At 45.1% G+C, this 14,067-nt stretch overlaps 2 protein-coding genes across 2 annotated transcripts in view; one reads left to right on the forward strand and one right to left on the reverse strand.

Moving 5' to 3' along the window:
* The first annotated feature begins 235 nt into the window (after positions 1-235).
* XPA (XPA, DNA damage recognition and repair factor) lies at positions 236-6,740 on the forward strand. The gene is given in 5 exon segments (XM_041486383.1): positions 236-555; positions 2,506-2,639; positions 4,234-4,399; positions 5,038-5,155; positions 6,514-6,740. Coding segments are annotated over 5 exon segments (786 nt in total). The 5' UTR covers positions 236-336; the 3' UTR covers positions 6,663-6,740.
* Positions 6,741-11,288: 4,548 nt separating this feature from the next.
* Positions 11,289-14,067, reverse strand: part of NCBP1 (nuclear cap binding protein subunit 1) — a 28,232-nt gene continuing 25,453 nt past the window's right edge. The window contains exon 23 of the mRNA XM_041486397.1: positions 11,289-13,764. Coding sequence (XP_041342331.1) covers positions 13,651-13,764 — 114 coding nt within the window. The 3' untranslated portion in view covers positions 11,289-13,650. The remainder of the gene's footprint in view (positions 13,765-14,067) is intronic.

Genomic DNA, 14,067 nt, shown 5'->3' on the forward strand with positions numbered 1-14,067 from the left:
GCAGAAAACGTGGCCGGGGCCGTTTCCGGCCGAGAACCAGCCTCGCGCAGGGCTGTGGCGGGGCCGGGCCGGGCGGACAAAAGGGGCATTGCTGGGTGACGCTGCTGAGGAATTCCTGCCGGGCGGGGCGGGATTTATGGCTTTTTTTTTTTTTTTTCTCGCGAGGAGGGGCGGGGCGGCGGCTGCGCGCCTGCGCGGGCGGCCTCGCCCCTTCTGTGGCCACCCCCGCCCCCCGCCCTGCGCAGGCGCAGTGCGGCGGCGGCTCGGCGAGGGGAAGGGCGAGAGCGGCTGCCGGAGCGGGGGGGACCACGGGGCTCCGTCGCTCCCGCCGCCGCCATGGCGGGCGCGGCCCCGGCCCACGAGCAAGACCACGAACAGGAGGTTTTGGCCGCGGCGGGCGAGCGGCCGCACCTCTCAGCGGCGGCGCTGGCGAAGATCGAGCGGGACCGGCAGCGGGCGCTGGCACTGCGGCAGGCGCGGCTGGCGGCCCGGCCCTACCCTGCCGCAGGTCGGATGGCGGCGGCGGCGGGGGGCGGCGGGAGGGGGCGGCGCCGCGTGCGCGGGGCTGGCGGGGGAGGGCAGGAAGGCGCGGGGGCGACAGTGAGCCGGCTCCGGCCGCGCCAGCGGGGCGGGATGGATGGGCGCCTTTTTTTTTTTCCCGGGCTTTTTTTACACTCCTTTCTTACCCTCTCTTTCTTTCTTTTTTTCCTTTTTTTTTTTTTTTTTGATTGCTGCCATTCCTTTTGCTCCTTCACACGTTTTTCTGGATGTGCTCGATTAGTGGCGCGTCCGATTCTTTTCAGCATTAAATCGGCTATAGCAAATGCGCGGTAATTAAAAATGAAGAATTTTAAGCCGCGGAAGTGGGACACAGCCAGTGCCCTTGGGTATAGCACATTTTAATTTTTTTTTCTCCCCCATAAACGTTATTTCCATTATTTCTTTCGGGGAATTTGAATTTTAAGACCGACGTGAGGGTAAATTTTCGCGGCTTCGTCGGTTGTGGGAATTTTGGGATTTATGTGGTTTGTGCCAAGACCGGAGCGCTGCTGCAGTGCCAGCTTTTATCGTTATAAAACGTGCTGGCGCCAAGTTACTGATCGTTCGGTGGAGGATTTCAGCACATTGCCTTGCGATATTCTCCCCCCCAAAAAAAGCAAATGGAGAAGTAAGGGTCCCAAAATAGATCGACTTTCTTCTCTGGGATTGTCTTTGTCTTGCTTTGTTCTGCTTGAATCAGCTGCGGGGCTGTTGGTGCAGTGTATCTCTTTGTTAGAAATCAGCACCAGATTTCATTAACAGTGTAAACAATTAGCAGCCCTGCTTCTTTTGACGGGCTAATGTTAACAATAAATTAAAGTAGATCTGGGATGCCTTTACACTGGGCGTATTTTTTGCTGTGTAATTCATAACGTCATTGTCTTAATAAAATGTCTTCGTGTTCGGGAGCACTGCCTTAAATGATGGAATGTGATGTAAGAGTATGAAATGACTGTGAAGTACTGAGCATCCGGCTGTCGCTAGTAGAACTGAATTTACATAAAATGTCGTCTTTGCTGGATCGGATCTGCTATAAATGCAAACGCAATTAAAATATATGGTGCTGCTTGTTAACCATTAATCTTCAGCTTCAGGTGTTCCTAAAATTTCACAGCACTGCCTCGCTTTCAGATTTCAAAACTGTATAGAAATGTTAATTTTCTGATAGAATTTCAATGTTAGTGTTGAAGGATGTTCCTTATAGCTGTTATTCCCCGAATCGGTGTTTCTTGGTGTCCTGTGGAACATAAAAGCAGATGGTGATGACGCTGGAGGTGATCCGCCCGTTGAGGATGCGGCCAGAAGCAGTGGCTGGCGCTGAGATGAGTCTGGGCTTGGAGCAGTGCTGAGAGGGCTTGGGGAGAGGATTGTAGTGGAGCTCCATCCCCATTCCACTCCTAGCAGCTCTCTGGCCATCCACCTCCGTGTCTGCCAGCTGAAACGGACAAGAACCTTGCCAACTGCCCCAGGCTTCCACTGAGCTCTTAGGGAGAGGCAGGTGTGGCTGAGCTAGGGAAAAAACTGGAGCAGAGCTGAGAGAACTATGATGCCAGCGCAGCTCCTGTAGTTTCCTGCTCCAGCCACCCTCTTCAAAGTGAATCCCTTCTCTGCTTCCTCTCGTTTGTGCCCGCATGTCCTCTAAATCAGGGCATATTTTGGGAGGGTCAGAACAGAGGAAGTGGCAGGAGAGGATTTAAAGCACTCTGTGGGAGAAGTGTGCAGAATTTTTTTTTAACAATGGCTAAGTTAAATATTCATTTAAATGTTGAAATTAAGTACTTAACGCTGGTATTGCAACGAGAAGACATTCCAGCAGACATGGAATTGTGTGGTAATGGGTTTGAATTTGTACTGTATTGTTCTGAAAAACTTTAATAGAGTGAAACTAGTTTGTAATATGCTTATGTGAATTCTAGTAAAATTGCCTGTAATACCAATTCTAGATGCTTGTTTTTATCATTGTAGTCCCTTTAAAAATATTTCTTTCCATTAGCACCCGTACTAGAATTTGACTATCTCATCTGTGGAGACTGTGGCAAAGAATTCATGGACTCCTACCTTATGCAGCACTTTGATTGGGCAACATGTGATAATTGCAGGTATTACAAATAATCAGGAGAGAGAAACACTATTTTACATAAAGATTGCTGGCTATAAGTCAGTAAGTTACAGTCATTTAAAGAGATTGTCAGCAAGGGAGACATATTTCAGTAGCTTAAAAAAAATGTAAATTAAATTTGACTGATACCCTGTGCAAGTTCCATTATGGAATTGAATCACAGATTGTCTCATAAGCCTGCCTTAGGATAGGGGACATCAGTGGATTTTCATACAACATTATGGAAATGGGATGTCATGAGAGCAGTTGGTGTGTTTGTCAGTGTGAAAATTTATGTCTGGCTGCAGACTAGAGCCATTTGAAAACCTGATGCAACACAAATACCCGCTCTGAAGTGGAGCAGGGATTAGGAGAGTGTTTGCGGTCCCAGTGTTTTAACTCAAGCGAAGTTGGTACTTTGGTCAGCATGGGCGTGCTGGAAGCACAGCAGCCAAAGGGCAGAGCCCCCATGGGAGGTTACTGGTTGGCCTGCGAGGTAAGCAGGAGTTTGACCTTGGGGAGAGAGCAAGCTCTTATCTTTTTAACACAGAAAACGCTCCAAAAGCCATCAAGATAACCAGGGCAATGAAACAACTGCAGCAGCCGGCTGCCCATGTGTGCAAGAATGAATTGGGTGAATGAAAAAAAAAAAAGGAGTTTGTTCTGGGAGCCTACCCATTTACTGCAGGGAGTGGTTAGCGATGTGCACGTGGTGTAGGCAATTCGCAGTCATATTGGAGGCAAAGTTCCGTATCAGAAGTTAGAGTGGGTAGAAAAAGGATGTTACAGACAGGACTTGGAGCCTCTGGAGTCTTGGATCTAAGCTCTTGTAGCTGATGGCTGGAGTGTCCTTGGTGCATTAGCTGTAACTGTGAACTTTGAATTCTAGTGAACCTACATTTACAGCAGTACTTCCTTGATGGCCGTTGTTAGCACTTAGTGTTTGGCAGATTGTTTGGCTCAAGCGATTCGAGTTGTACTTCAGTCAGGATTGCGTAAATGTAATTTTTTCCATTAACTCATAAATGCTCCTGTGGTTACAGAGTTTTTCATTATCTGGTAAAGACTACAGTCTTTAAAGAGCCTTTATTTTATGGTTTCCCTGCCTACTGTCTTGCATTATAGAAAGAAGTGCTCGGTGTTGCTAATCAGTTTCTGAGATCTAGAAGCATATGGAGTGTGTATATTCTCAGGTGATCTGACCTGTCTCACGTTACACATTCTTTCTGTCTTGACCATGTGAGGCTCATGCTTCTGTCCTCTTGGATTGCATCTGAGTTAGGTGAATACCTGAAGTTACTCATATTCATTTTCAGTTATTTCCTCTTGTAAGGAAATAGAAGAAAAGCCTTTCTAGAAGAGCAGACTTCTCAGTCTGTGTGCTGAAATGGGGGGAATTTTTAAACACTTAATCTCAGTAAATCTAGTCTGGAGTTTAGCTAGGCTGTTGGAATCCAAAGTTATTTGAATGCATAAAAAACTGAGGGTATTAGTGCTACCTGTATTTCAGGAATGTTAGAAGGGATGGGGACTTAGATGTTAATAACCTGTGGTTTTAGGGTGTAGCTTTCTCATCATTATTTTACATGTTGCAGAGATGTTGAAGATAAACATAAGCTCATAACAAGGACAGAAGCAAAAGAAGAGTATCTGCTTAAAGACTGTGACTTAGACAAGAGGGAACCAGTGCTCAGATTCATTGTGAAGAAAAACCCTCATAATTCTCGATGGGGTGAAATGAAACTTTATTTAAAACTACAGGTATAGAAACATACTGTGTTTCAGACCTTTTTTAACCTTCATACAGCTTTGGTTGTCACTTGGTACCTGAATGGTTTTGTCAAAGTTAAGTGTGTTATGTATAGCTTGGTATAGTTAAATGGATGCAGTCCAAGTTTTGAAAATGTCTGGTTTTGAGAGCATTTTAACGATGTTCGTTGAGCAGAACTTTAGTGGGTTGCACAATTACAAGTCACAAAGCACATGGCCCTTCAGTTCTACTCTGAAGTGCGTGGGGCAGCTGCAGCTGTGTGTGGCCCTTTGTAGCTGTGTTCACAGCTTTGCCTGCAGAGGCAGCAGGAAAGGCAAGTGGATTTCCCAGTGCTCTTGTCATTTCTTATTTGGTACTTCATAGGCATCATACTGCTTTAGTAAAATATGGGCAAATTTAGAGCTGGGTTTAAGTTTTCTTAAGTTACATCCAGCTGATACTAAAGAGCAGTGCTGACTCTTCCTGTGGAAGGGGTGCAGTCTTTTGTCAGTCAAGAGCAGAGACAGGTGGGAGGCAGAGGAAGATTGGTTGGTTTATGTGTGTGTAGGGAAAAATTAAATTTGTAAGTTAGAATAGTTTACTTTTATCGTTTCAGGGAAAAAAAAAGGCATTTATGTCCATCCTGTAGGTAATCAAGCGTTCACTTGAAGTCTGGGGTAGCGAAGAAGCATTGCAAGAAGCAAAGGAGCTCCGCCGTGATAGCAGAGAGAAGATGAAACAGAAGAAGTTTGACAAGAAAGTTAAAGGTAAAGCATTAAAATTACATCCTTCAGTACCTGTAGGGAAGTACAGTTCTGTTTAAACCTGTGTCTGCATCTGAATAAATTACTGAGAAAATACTCAGTGTGGTAAAATGGAGGTTTTTAGGACTGGGGGTGAGCCTGGAGCAGTCTAGTGTGACCTCATAGATGACGGTTTTGGGCAGTATTGCACTGCAGGGCTTGAGGTCCCTTGCAACTTGAATTCCCCTGTTACCCTGTGGACATGATGTGACAGAAATGAATTACAATGGTTCATTATAGTGTTTTTCAAATTTTTGGATATGACGCAGAATGTGCCATGGATTGCTTCTGATACTTTAGACTATTGGAAGACGGATTTTTGTAGCAGTGTGTTATAATTCTGTGATAGCCTTCAGGTGGAACGACTGTAATGAAAATGGGTTTTCCTGTTGTTCACAGTACTCCTAGCTGCTGTCTTTACCACAAATTGTTCTACAGATTTTTTTCTCTGATAAATTATTATTTAGAGGAGTATTTAATGGGTGGAACCTTCTGTACCTCCTATAGCATCCCTGCTTTGCTTTGGGGTGGTGTTTACAAGGGCAGAAAGCTCAAGCTGGCTGTACTAGGGTTGTCTGAAGGAGGCAGAACTTGGGATTGCACAAATAACCCCTGTCTGGGCCATTGATGTTTTGCGTACAGAAGGTCTGGCAGCAGACTGTAGCCAAGATGCCAGAGTTCAGTGCAAGTACAGGCCTTAACGTGACAAAGTTTGCAGCCTGAATGGCTTGGCTCAAAATGTGACCACATTTTGCTGTTCAGTATTCTTGCCACCCACTTGCAACATCCGGATAATATCTTGGGCCCTGCTGCCAGCTTGTGCGCTCTAGAGAACCCGCAGATTTCACTGCGGATGCTGCAGAGGCAACTCATACTATTGGGCATAAAGCTCAGAGAATGCCAAGTCATTTGGGAGGCTTACTGTGACCTGAATGAAAATGACTCTTTCTTGGTCATGTAAAATAAATGAGGTGTTCTATAAAAACTTTTCCTTTACGTTCCACCGACCCCTTTTGGATATCTTTGAATGGCTTTGTGTGAAAAGGCAGCAAGGAACACGTCTTTAGTCCAGATGGAAAATCTTTGCCTATGAGATCCCATGACAGTGTAGTTCTTGGCCTTTAAAATATGCAAACAAGGTGAGGATTGCAAGGCAAGTCAGAGCTTGTTCTTGCAAGAGCAGATTCTATCCCAGACCTTGTGGGAGATGGGCAGCAAGCATATTGTCATCTGTAGACCTCAGGAAGCTGGTTAGCTTGAGTTTCATTGAACACCGTTTAAGATTTATTAAAATCTTAACATTTTCTTGTGTTTCTTACCAGAACTCCGCCGTGCTGTGAGGAGTAGTTTGTGGAAGAAACAAGCCAGTGTCCACGAACATGAATATGGACCAGAAGAAAACATTGATGAGGATACTTATAAAAAGACATGCACTGTATGTGGCCATGAATTAACTTATGAGAAGATGTAGTGTTAACCAATTTTTTAATTTTACTTTGTTTTTAACAGTATTTTGTATTAAAGTCAAATAAATGCTAATCATGAACAAGCTGTTGCCAAATTCTATGAAGCATTATATTTTTCAGTTGCAAGAAGCTTTGTAAAGAATAATAGGCTTTGGCCTTTAAGCTAGATCTGAGGGTAGAATATAGCAACAGTTCAACAATTGGTATCTTCTTGGTCAAAAGATAAGTTTGTGTCATTGTACTTGATGCACTGATGAAATCAAGGTGAACTTCCCATGGCTTTTCTGCATCCATCAGGAGGAAGGCTCATTTTCTAACCATTGTGTAGTTTTCAGTTCCTGGTCATGGGCAGGCAGAGGGCTGATAGAGCAGCACTTCTGGTGGTGAGAGGCCATATGATGAAGCTTTTCCTTTGGTTCGGATACACAACTCCGTAAAGGAGAATTGTCTTTTAAAAGGAAAACTGCCTGCTTCCTTGGGAGGTTCTGACATATATCTACTGTATTTTGCAGGATAGATCCTTAGGTGTATTCTCTACATCTTTTTCTTTCTTTTTTTTTTCTTCCCAACTTTTGAAGCACAGACCAAGGCAAGGGTCAAGATCTGTCCTTGGGGCAAGAGGGAAGTAGTATTCCGTGATAGAGCTCTTTTAAATGCACTTGCATGATGTTTTCTTTCAGTAGAATGAATTTACTTAAAAGTTTAAATTATAAATTCTCATTCTTGCAGCTGTTGGGGAACGCATGTGGCAATTACTGAAGTAAAGGAACATGTTCTGAAGTAAAGGATTATGTGTGGCTCTACATTTATTTACCATTGTAAATATGGCAGATTCCAGGGAAGTCTCTGGAGACTTCCTTTGTGAGCCTTGGCCACTGTGGCTGTGCAGAACAGAAATTTTCAATAAGAAAACTATTACATATTTGCCAGTACAGAAACGTGGGATGACTCCCATGGCTGGGGTGCTGCAATGATGGTCCTAAGCTCTTCAGAAGGGACAGGCGGGCAAGCAGAGGCAGTGAGGTGGCTCTGTGCATTAGGGAGAGTTTTGACGGTACAGAGCTCAAGGGCAGTGATGATAAGGTTGGGTGCCAGTGGGTAAGGGTAGGCGAAAGGCCAATGAAGCAGACATCCCAGGGGGAGTCTGTTACAGACCGCCCAGACAGGATAAAGGGGCAAATGAAATGTTCTGTAAGAAGCTGGCTGGTGTTTCACAATCACTAGCCCTTGTTCTTGTGAGAGACTTTAATTTGTGGGATGGGATGTCTGCTGAAAACATCAGCAGGGAAGAGGCGGCAGTCTAGGAGGTTCCTGGAGTGTGTGGAACACAAAGGACAGCTGGCAAGTGAGCTGTCTCTTGGTTCTGGCCAGGACAGTTATTTTTGGCCATAGCCAGGAGAGGTGTAACCCAGACCTGGATGATGTCCTGTACCACCTCACACCATACACAGGGGTGGGTGGGCAGAGGGGCGTCTTTTCCAGTCGGGGTAACATTGGGTTTCACGGGGTGGGCATTTGCTTGTGAATTGATCATCTCTCCTGTGCACCATATTAACAGCGATGTTGAGACTGTTCGTTTCTTACCTCATTGCTGTTCCCAGCATATTGTTCTTGTCTCCATCCTTGATCTTTACCTTTTGTGCCTCTAATTCTCATCCACTTCCTACTGGGAGGAGTTGAGCAAGTTGTACATGGTTTGGAGTGTTTCAGTAGAAATGCTAAATTGGGGGACACCATTCTTAAACTACAACATGAGCATATCAGGGGCAGTGGCCTTGTAGACCTGCCGTTTATGAACAGAGAAGGGCTGGTGGGACATGTGGTTGGAGGCTGTCTTGGGCACAGTGAAATGATAGTTTTCAACCCTTGGTAAGTAAGGAAACAGGGTCGGCAAAACCTCTGCCTTGGGTTTCTGGAGGGTGCGCCTTGGCCTATTCAGAACTGGTTCAGAGAGTCCCTTGGGATACAATCCTAAATAACAAAGGGATGACTGGCCATGCTTTAAAGAGGAAATCTTGAAAGGTGGAGAAGCAGACTGTCCCTGTGTGCCGGAGGAAGACCACAGCCTGGTCTTCCTGTTTGTCCTGGCTGAAGAGGATGCTTCTGCTGTAACTCAGGGAAGAGGTTATGACCCTTGAAAGAAGGGGCAAACAACTCAAGAATAGTACAAGGATGATGGTAGGTCACGTAGAGAGAAAATTAGAAAGATAAAAGCTCAGCTGGAACTCAATCTGGCCACCACTGTGAAATATAAAGTGTTTTTATAAATACTTTAACATCAAAAGGAGGGTCTAGAAGAATCTCCATTAGTTATTGGATGCATGTGGGGGACATTGCCATTAAGGATAAGGAAAAGGTTGAGGTACTAAATGCCTTCTTTGCCTCAGTCTTCAACAGAAAGACCAGTTATCCTTAGAGCAACCAGACCCTGAGCTGGTACACCGGGACAGGGAGCAGCACTGACCTCCTGTAATCCAGGAGGAAGTAGTTAGTGACCTCTTAGTGAGCCATTAGACCCAAGTCCTTGGAACCAGATGGGATTCACCCATGGGCACTGAGGGAGCTGGCAGGAGAGCTCACTAAGCTGCTCTGCATCATTTGTCATCATTCCTGGATAAACAGGGAGGTCTGGGTTGACTGGGTTGGCCAGTGTGATGCCCCTCTATAAGAAGGGATGGAAGGGGGATCTGGGGAGCTACAGGCCTGTCAGCCTGTGTAGTGGGATGGAATAGATAATCTTGAGTGTGACCACACAGCACATGCAGGAAAACCTGGGGATTGAGCCCAGCCAACATACTTTTGGGAAAGGTAGGTCCTGCCTGACCAACCTGATCTCCTTTCATGACCAGGTGACCTGCCTAGAGGATGAGGGAAGGGCTGTGGATGTTGTCTACCTGGAGTTCAGCAAAGCCTTTGACACCATCTCCCACAGCACGCTCCTGGAAAAGCTGGCAGCCCACGGCTTGGACAGGAGCACTCTTTGCTGGGTTAGAAACTGGCTGCACAGTCACAGAGTGGAGGTGAATGGTGTCACATCCAGCTGGGGGCTGGTCACCAGTGGTGTCCCTCAGGAATCAGTATTTGGCCCAATCCTGTTTAAAATCTTTACTGATGATCTGTATGAGATCAACTGTACTCTCAGCATAATTCACGGATGACATCAAACTGTGTGGAAGTGTTGACCTGCTGGAGGGCAGGAAGGCTCTGCAGAGGGATCTGGACAGGCTGGATCAATGGGCCAAGGCCCAAGGTGTGAGGTTCAATAAGGCCAAGTGTCAGGCTGGCTCACAACAACCCTGTGCAGGCTGGGGCAGGGTGACTGGAAAGAGGCCCAGTGGAAAAGAGCCTACGTGTGCTGGCCAGCATCCGTCTGAGAGTGTGCCCAGGTGTCCAAGGCCAATGGCATCCTGGCCTGTATCAGCAATACTGTGATCAGCCTGGCAATGCTGCTGCCACACCTTGAGATTAGTGTCCTCTTTGGGGTCCCAGTTCAGGAAGAACATTGAGGGTGCTGGAGTGAGCCCAGAGATGACTGATGGAGCTGGTGAAGAGCCCAGGAGCAGCTGAGGGAACAGGGCTTGTTCAGCCTGGAGAAAAGGCGGCTCAGAGGTGACCTTACCCTCCCTGCAATTCTCTGAAAGGGGGCTGTAGCCAGGTGGGGGTCAGTCTCTTCTTCCAGGCAACCAGTGACAGGACAAGAGGATATATGGCCTCAAGTTGCACCAGGGGAGGTTTAGGTCAGACATCAGCAAGATTTCTTTACAGAAGGGGTGACTGGACATTGTAACGGGCTTCTCAGGGATGTGGTAGAGTCACCATGCCTGGAGGTGTTAAAGGAAAGACTGGACACAGCCGTGCCATGGTTTAGTTGACATGGTGATGTGCAGTCATAGGTTGGATTTGATGACCTCAGGTCTTTTCCAACCTAATTGACTCTGTGGTTTTGTTAGAGGAGACAAGATGCCTGGGAAGGGCACATGATGCTTCCAATAATAGGTCTTCACTTTTTCAATGTTCTCCTCTGCAGCTATGCAGTAACCTGCCTGCCCACCAAGCAGAGAAGGATTTAAGGCCTTGCAAGACCTAAGAAAGTGGCACGGGGACTTGGCTAGAGGAGGGAGGCAGGTCCCAGCAGGGCTTTTGGAGGTAGTCCTCCTTGTCATGGTTTCACAACCCAGTTCTTGGGTTCTTAAACTCCTCTCTGGGGCAGGTGGGGGTGGTCACTGACTACTGCCCTTGTGTGGATGTGCTGCAGCATCTGCCCCACCCCACAGCAAACACCACCAGCCCACACCCTCCTGACCTCCTGCAGCAGCACTTCCCCTTCCCAGAGGCCAAGAGGTGGCAAGGGAGAGGGAGAGTTTCTACGCCAGCACCTCCTTGCACCTAGCAGCACATATGCTTGCCTTACACGGCTGCAGGTAGGGGAGTGTGTTAGACCAGCTGCAATGCACGGAGGTGAAGGCTTGTGTATTAAGTCAGGGTACCAGCACTGGGAAACAAAACTGCCAGGGTACCAGTGCTGGGAAACAAAACTGTTTCATACCCCTCTGCATTTAACACCAGCATAACCCACATGACTACTTTGCTTCAGTATCCCTCAAAGAGATTGGACAAACACTCTCAGCACCTGCTTCACCTTCATTTATTTTTGTCTTTATGTGTGCATTTTCTTCCAACCACACCACATTTCTACAGCATCTTTACACTATCCACCACTTCATATTTCAGCAGTTCCAAGTTTCTCCAGTTAGCTGCTGGTATCACTACATAAGCATTTCACTCTTTCCTACAGATCCAGCAAATTTCCCAGTCAAGTCAGCTGTACACCATTAAACCTAAAAGAAGGTGAAGGTGTCCAACAGACTCAAGAAATGCAATCAAAGCCCATGCTCAAAGCTTGGCATGATTGGAAGTTAAATCAAATTTTGAAAGACATTGCTATTTGGCTTTAAAACACAGGATTACACTCAAGCATTTGCAACTGTATCCCCAGCATCAGTATTTGTCAAGGCTCAAAGAAAGTTACAGGTTTGCAAGTTCTAACTGCATTACCAGTTTTACAGAAGTCACATTTATAGTCAGAACCCTCACCCTTAGTTAATATTAGAACTGATACTGACCCAAGCCAGTGAAAAAACTATTAAACTCCAATTAAAACCTTTAAAGTATTAAATGTTTCCTAAAAATAAAAAAACAAACCAAGAAGAAACCCTATTTGATTACTCAAGAGCATTAACAGAGAAAGATCTGAAGCGTTAAGTCCGTGCATGACTGACAAAATCCTTGCATAAAGCAAATTTACAACAAATAACAATACACCCTGAAAGAATGGCAGGAGGGGGAGGGAGGGAAAATCAGTAAATTCAGAAAGGGCAAGCAGAAAAAGTAGAAGTAACAGATCTAAGTCTATGAGGATATACAGGGTTGCTACAGGCCACACACAAAAATCAGATGAACAGTCAAAGCAAAATGTTCAATTTTTTACCCTCCTTGCTTATTCAGGAGGTCATTGGTCAATGTACAGATGAAATGCATTTCTAGGTATAATACCTAAAAAAAATAATTTGTACAGGAACAAAATTACTCAAAGCACGTAATTTCCTAAGCTAAAACTAAACAGCACTGGGTATGAAATTCTTTAAAACATTCACCTGCAAAATGAAGAGACCATAAACAGCTTGGAAGCCCCCTGCATGCTGACAGACCTGAGCACCTAAGGCAGCATCTCTGCTGTTCACCACTGCTCACTGTGGTACAGAACACTCTGGTTTGGCTCTTATGTACCTCATGTTACTGGCCTAACTCAAAACTAAGCCTGCTCTATTTTCAGCTGTGTTCTCAGTCTATGCCTCCTGTAATGTATCACTTAATTCGGCATTAAAACACTTCCTCATAACATGGGAGCAACGTGCTGCTGTCACGTTTTAAAGCGAGGGAAGCATAGCAGATGCAACAGCTGTTGCCAAGCTAGATGAGGTGAGAGCGCTTGGTTCATCCACTGTCACTAACAGAAAGATTTCTGACATCCTGCAGGCCTGCAGGTCCAGCCCAGCACAAATGTGACAGTCCAGTGAGTTACAGGCTGAAAGAAAAAAACAAGCTCAGCACTGTCTGGGGCATCTGGGGCTGGAGCTCCCAACACCCAGGTAAGGCTTGCAGCATGGAAGTCAGAAGTTTGTTCCACACCAACTCTTGCTTACTGTCTCTATTTATCAGTGAAGACTGCTACCGAGAGCAGTTCATGATTTCTTGACCACAATGCAAAAAGAATTGCAGTTTTCAGAAGTGGTCCATGAAGTTTCTCTACTGACTGTTTATAGATATTGTAATAAGACACTAGACAATACATTTAAAAAACATTTCAACTGTACTATATGTTCTTTTAAACTGTGAAAAATCTATCTGGCTTGGTAATAAACCAAATTTGTATGCTCTATGCTACTTTGAAAACGTGTTTCACATGCCCAAAGACAGTTTTCCTATGTCATATACTAGAGAACTTATCCCACTGCTCAGTGAGAAGGTGCATCCCCTTTCATACTCACAAAACACTACTAATTGTTCCTCATTTCTGCAATTAATTTGATTTAAGGGACAAGCAGAGGTAACAAATTCAATTGCTTGGGGTTGGCTTTTTTTCTTGTGAGGTCAGGAATATTTTTGGGGGAAGGAGTGTGCCTGATTTTCATCTTTATATAGGCAAGAGGGGAGAAATAAAATTACTATCATGAAGAGAAGATCAAACTAAATTAAAAGACAAAAAGAATTAATACTTTACTTCACAAATATCCCCTATTAGTCATAACTTTTAAGGCTTACAATGCTTACACAGTTTGGTTTTTTTAGAACACTCTATTGTTTTATATAGGAGCACACGAAAGCCAGTTTTAGTAAAAAAAATTCTTCCATCCCCATGTTAAGTTTTGCCATTAAAAAAAAATTAAATTTCACTAAAGTCCTGCAGACAAGACTCTGTCCACGGATGATCCCTCAGGCCTGCAGAGCACAGAACTGCTGAAACACAGCCAGAATGTGGTGGTCCAGTTCAGCTGTAAACAGGAGGTTCTCTAGCGTCACCATGTACTGCTGGATTATCTGGTGGTGCTGGCAGATAAAAAAACAAAAACAAGCCACATATGTTTACTGTTTTTACATTTATATCAGAATAAGCAGAGAAGTCAAGATATGCAAGAATCACAAATGTTCTTATCTGAATTGTTTAGCACATCTAATTGCCACAACACAGCAGCAATGGATAAGAAAAGCATGATGTAGAGGCAGTGCTGACTGCAAGAACGAAGCCTGCGCTGAAATCTTGCCTTGTGTTCCCTGTAACTCTTCACACATGGATCCTGAGTTGTGTACAGGACAATGCCACTGCATTGGGAGAATCATGGTATTTCCTTT

This window comes from Pyrgilauda ruficollis, unplaced genomic scaffold, assembly GCF_017590135.1.
Source record: "Pyrgilauda ruficollis isolate IOZ18807 unplaced genomic scaffold, ASM1759013v1 scaffold76, whole genome shotgun sequence".
Lineage (NCBI taxonomy): Eukaryota > Metazoa > Chordata > Aves > Passeriformes > Passeridae > Pyrgilauda > Pyrgilauda ruficollis.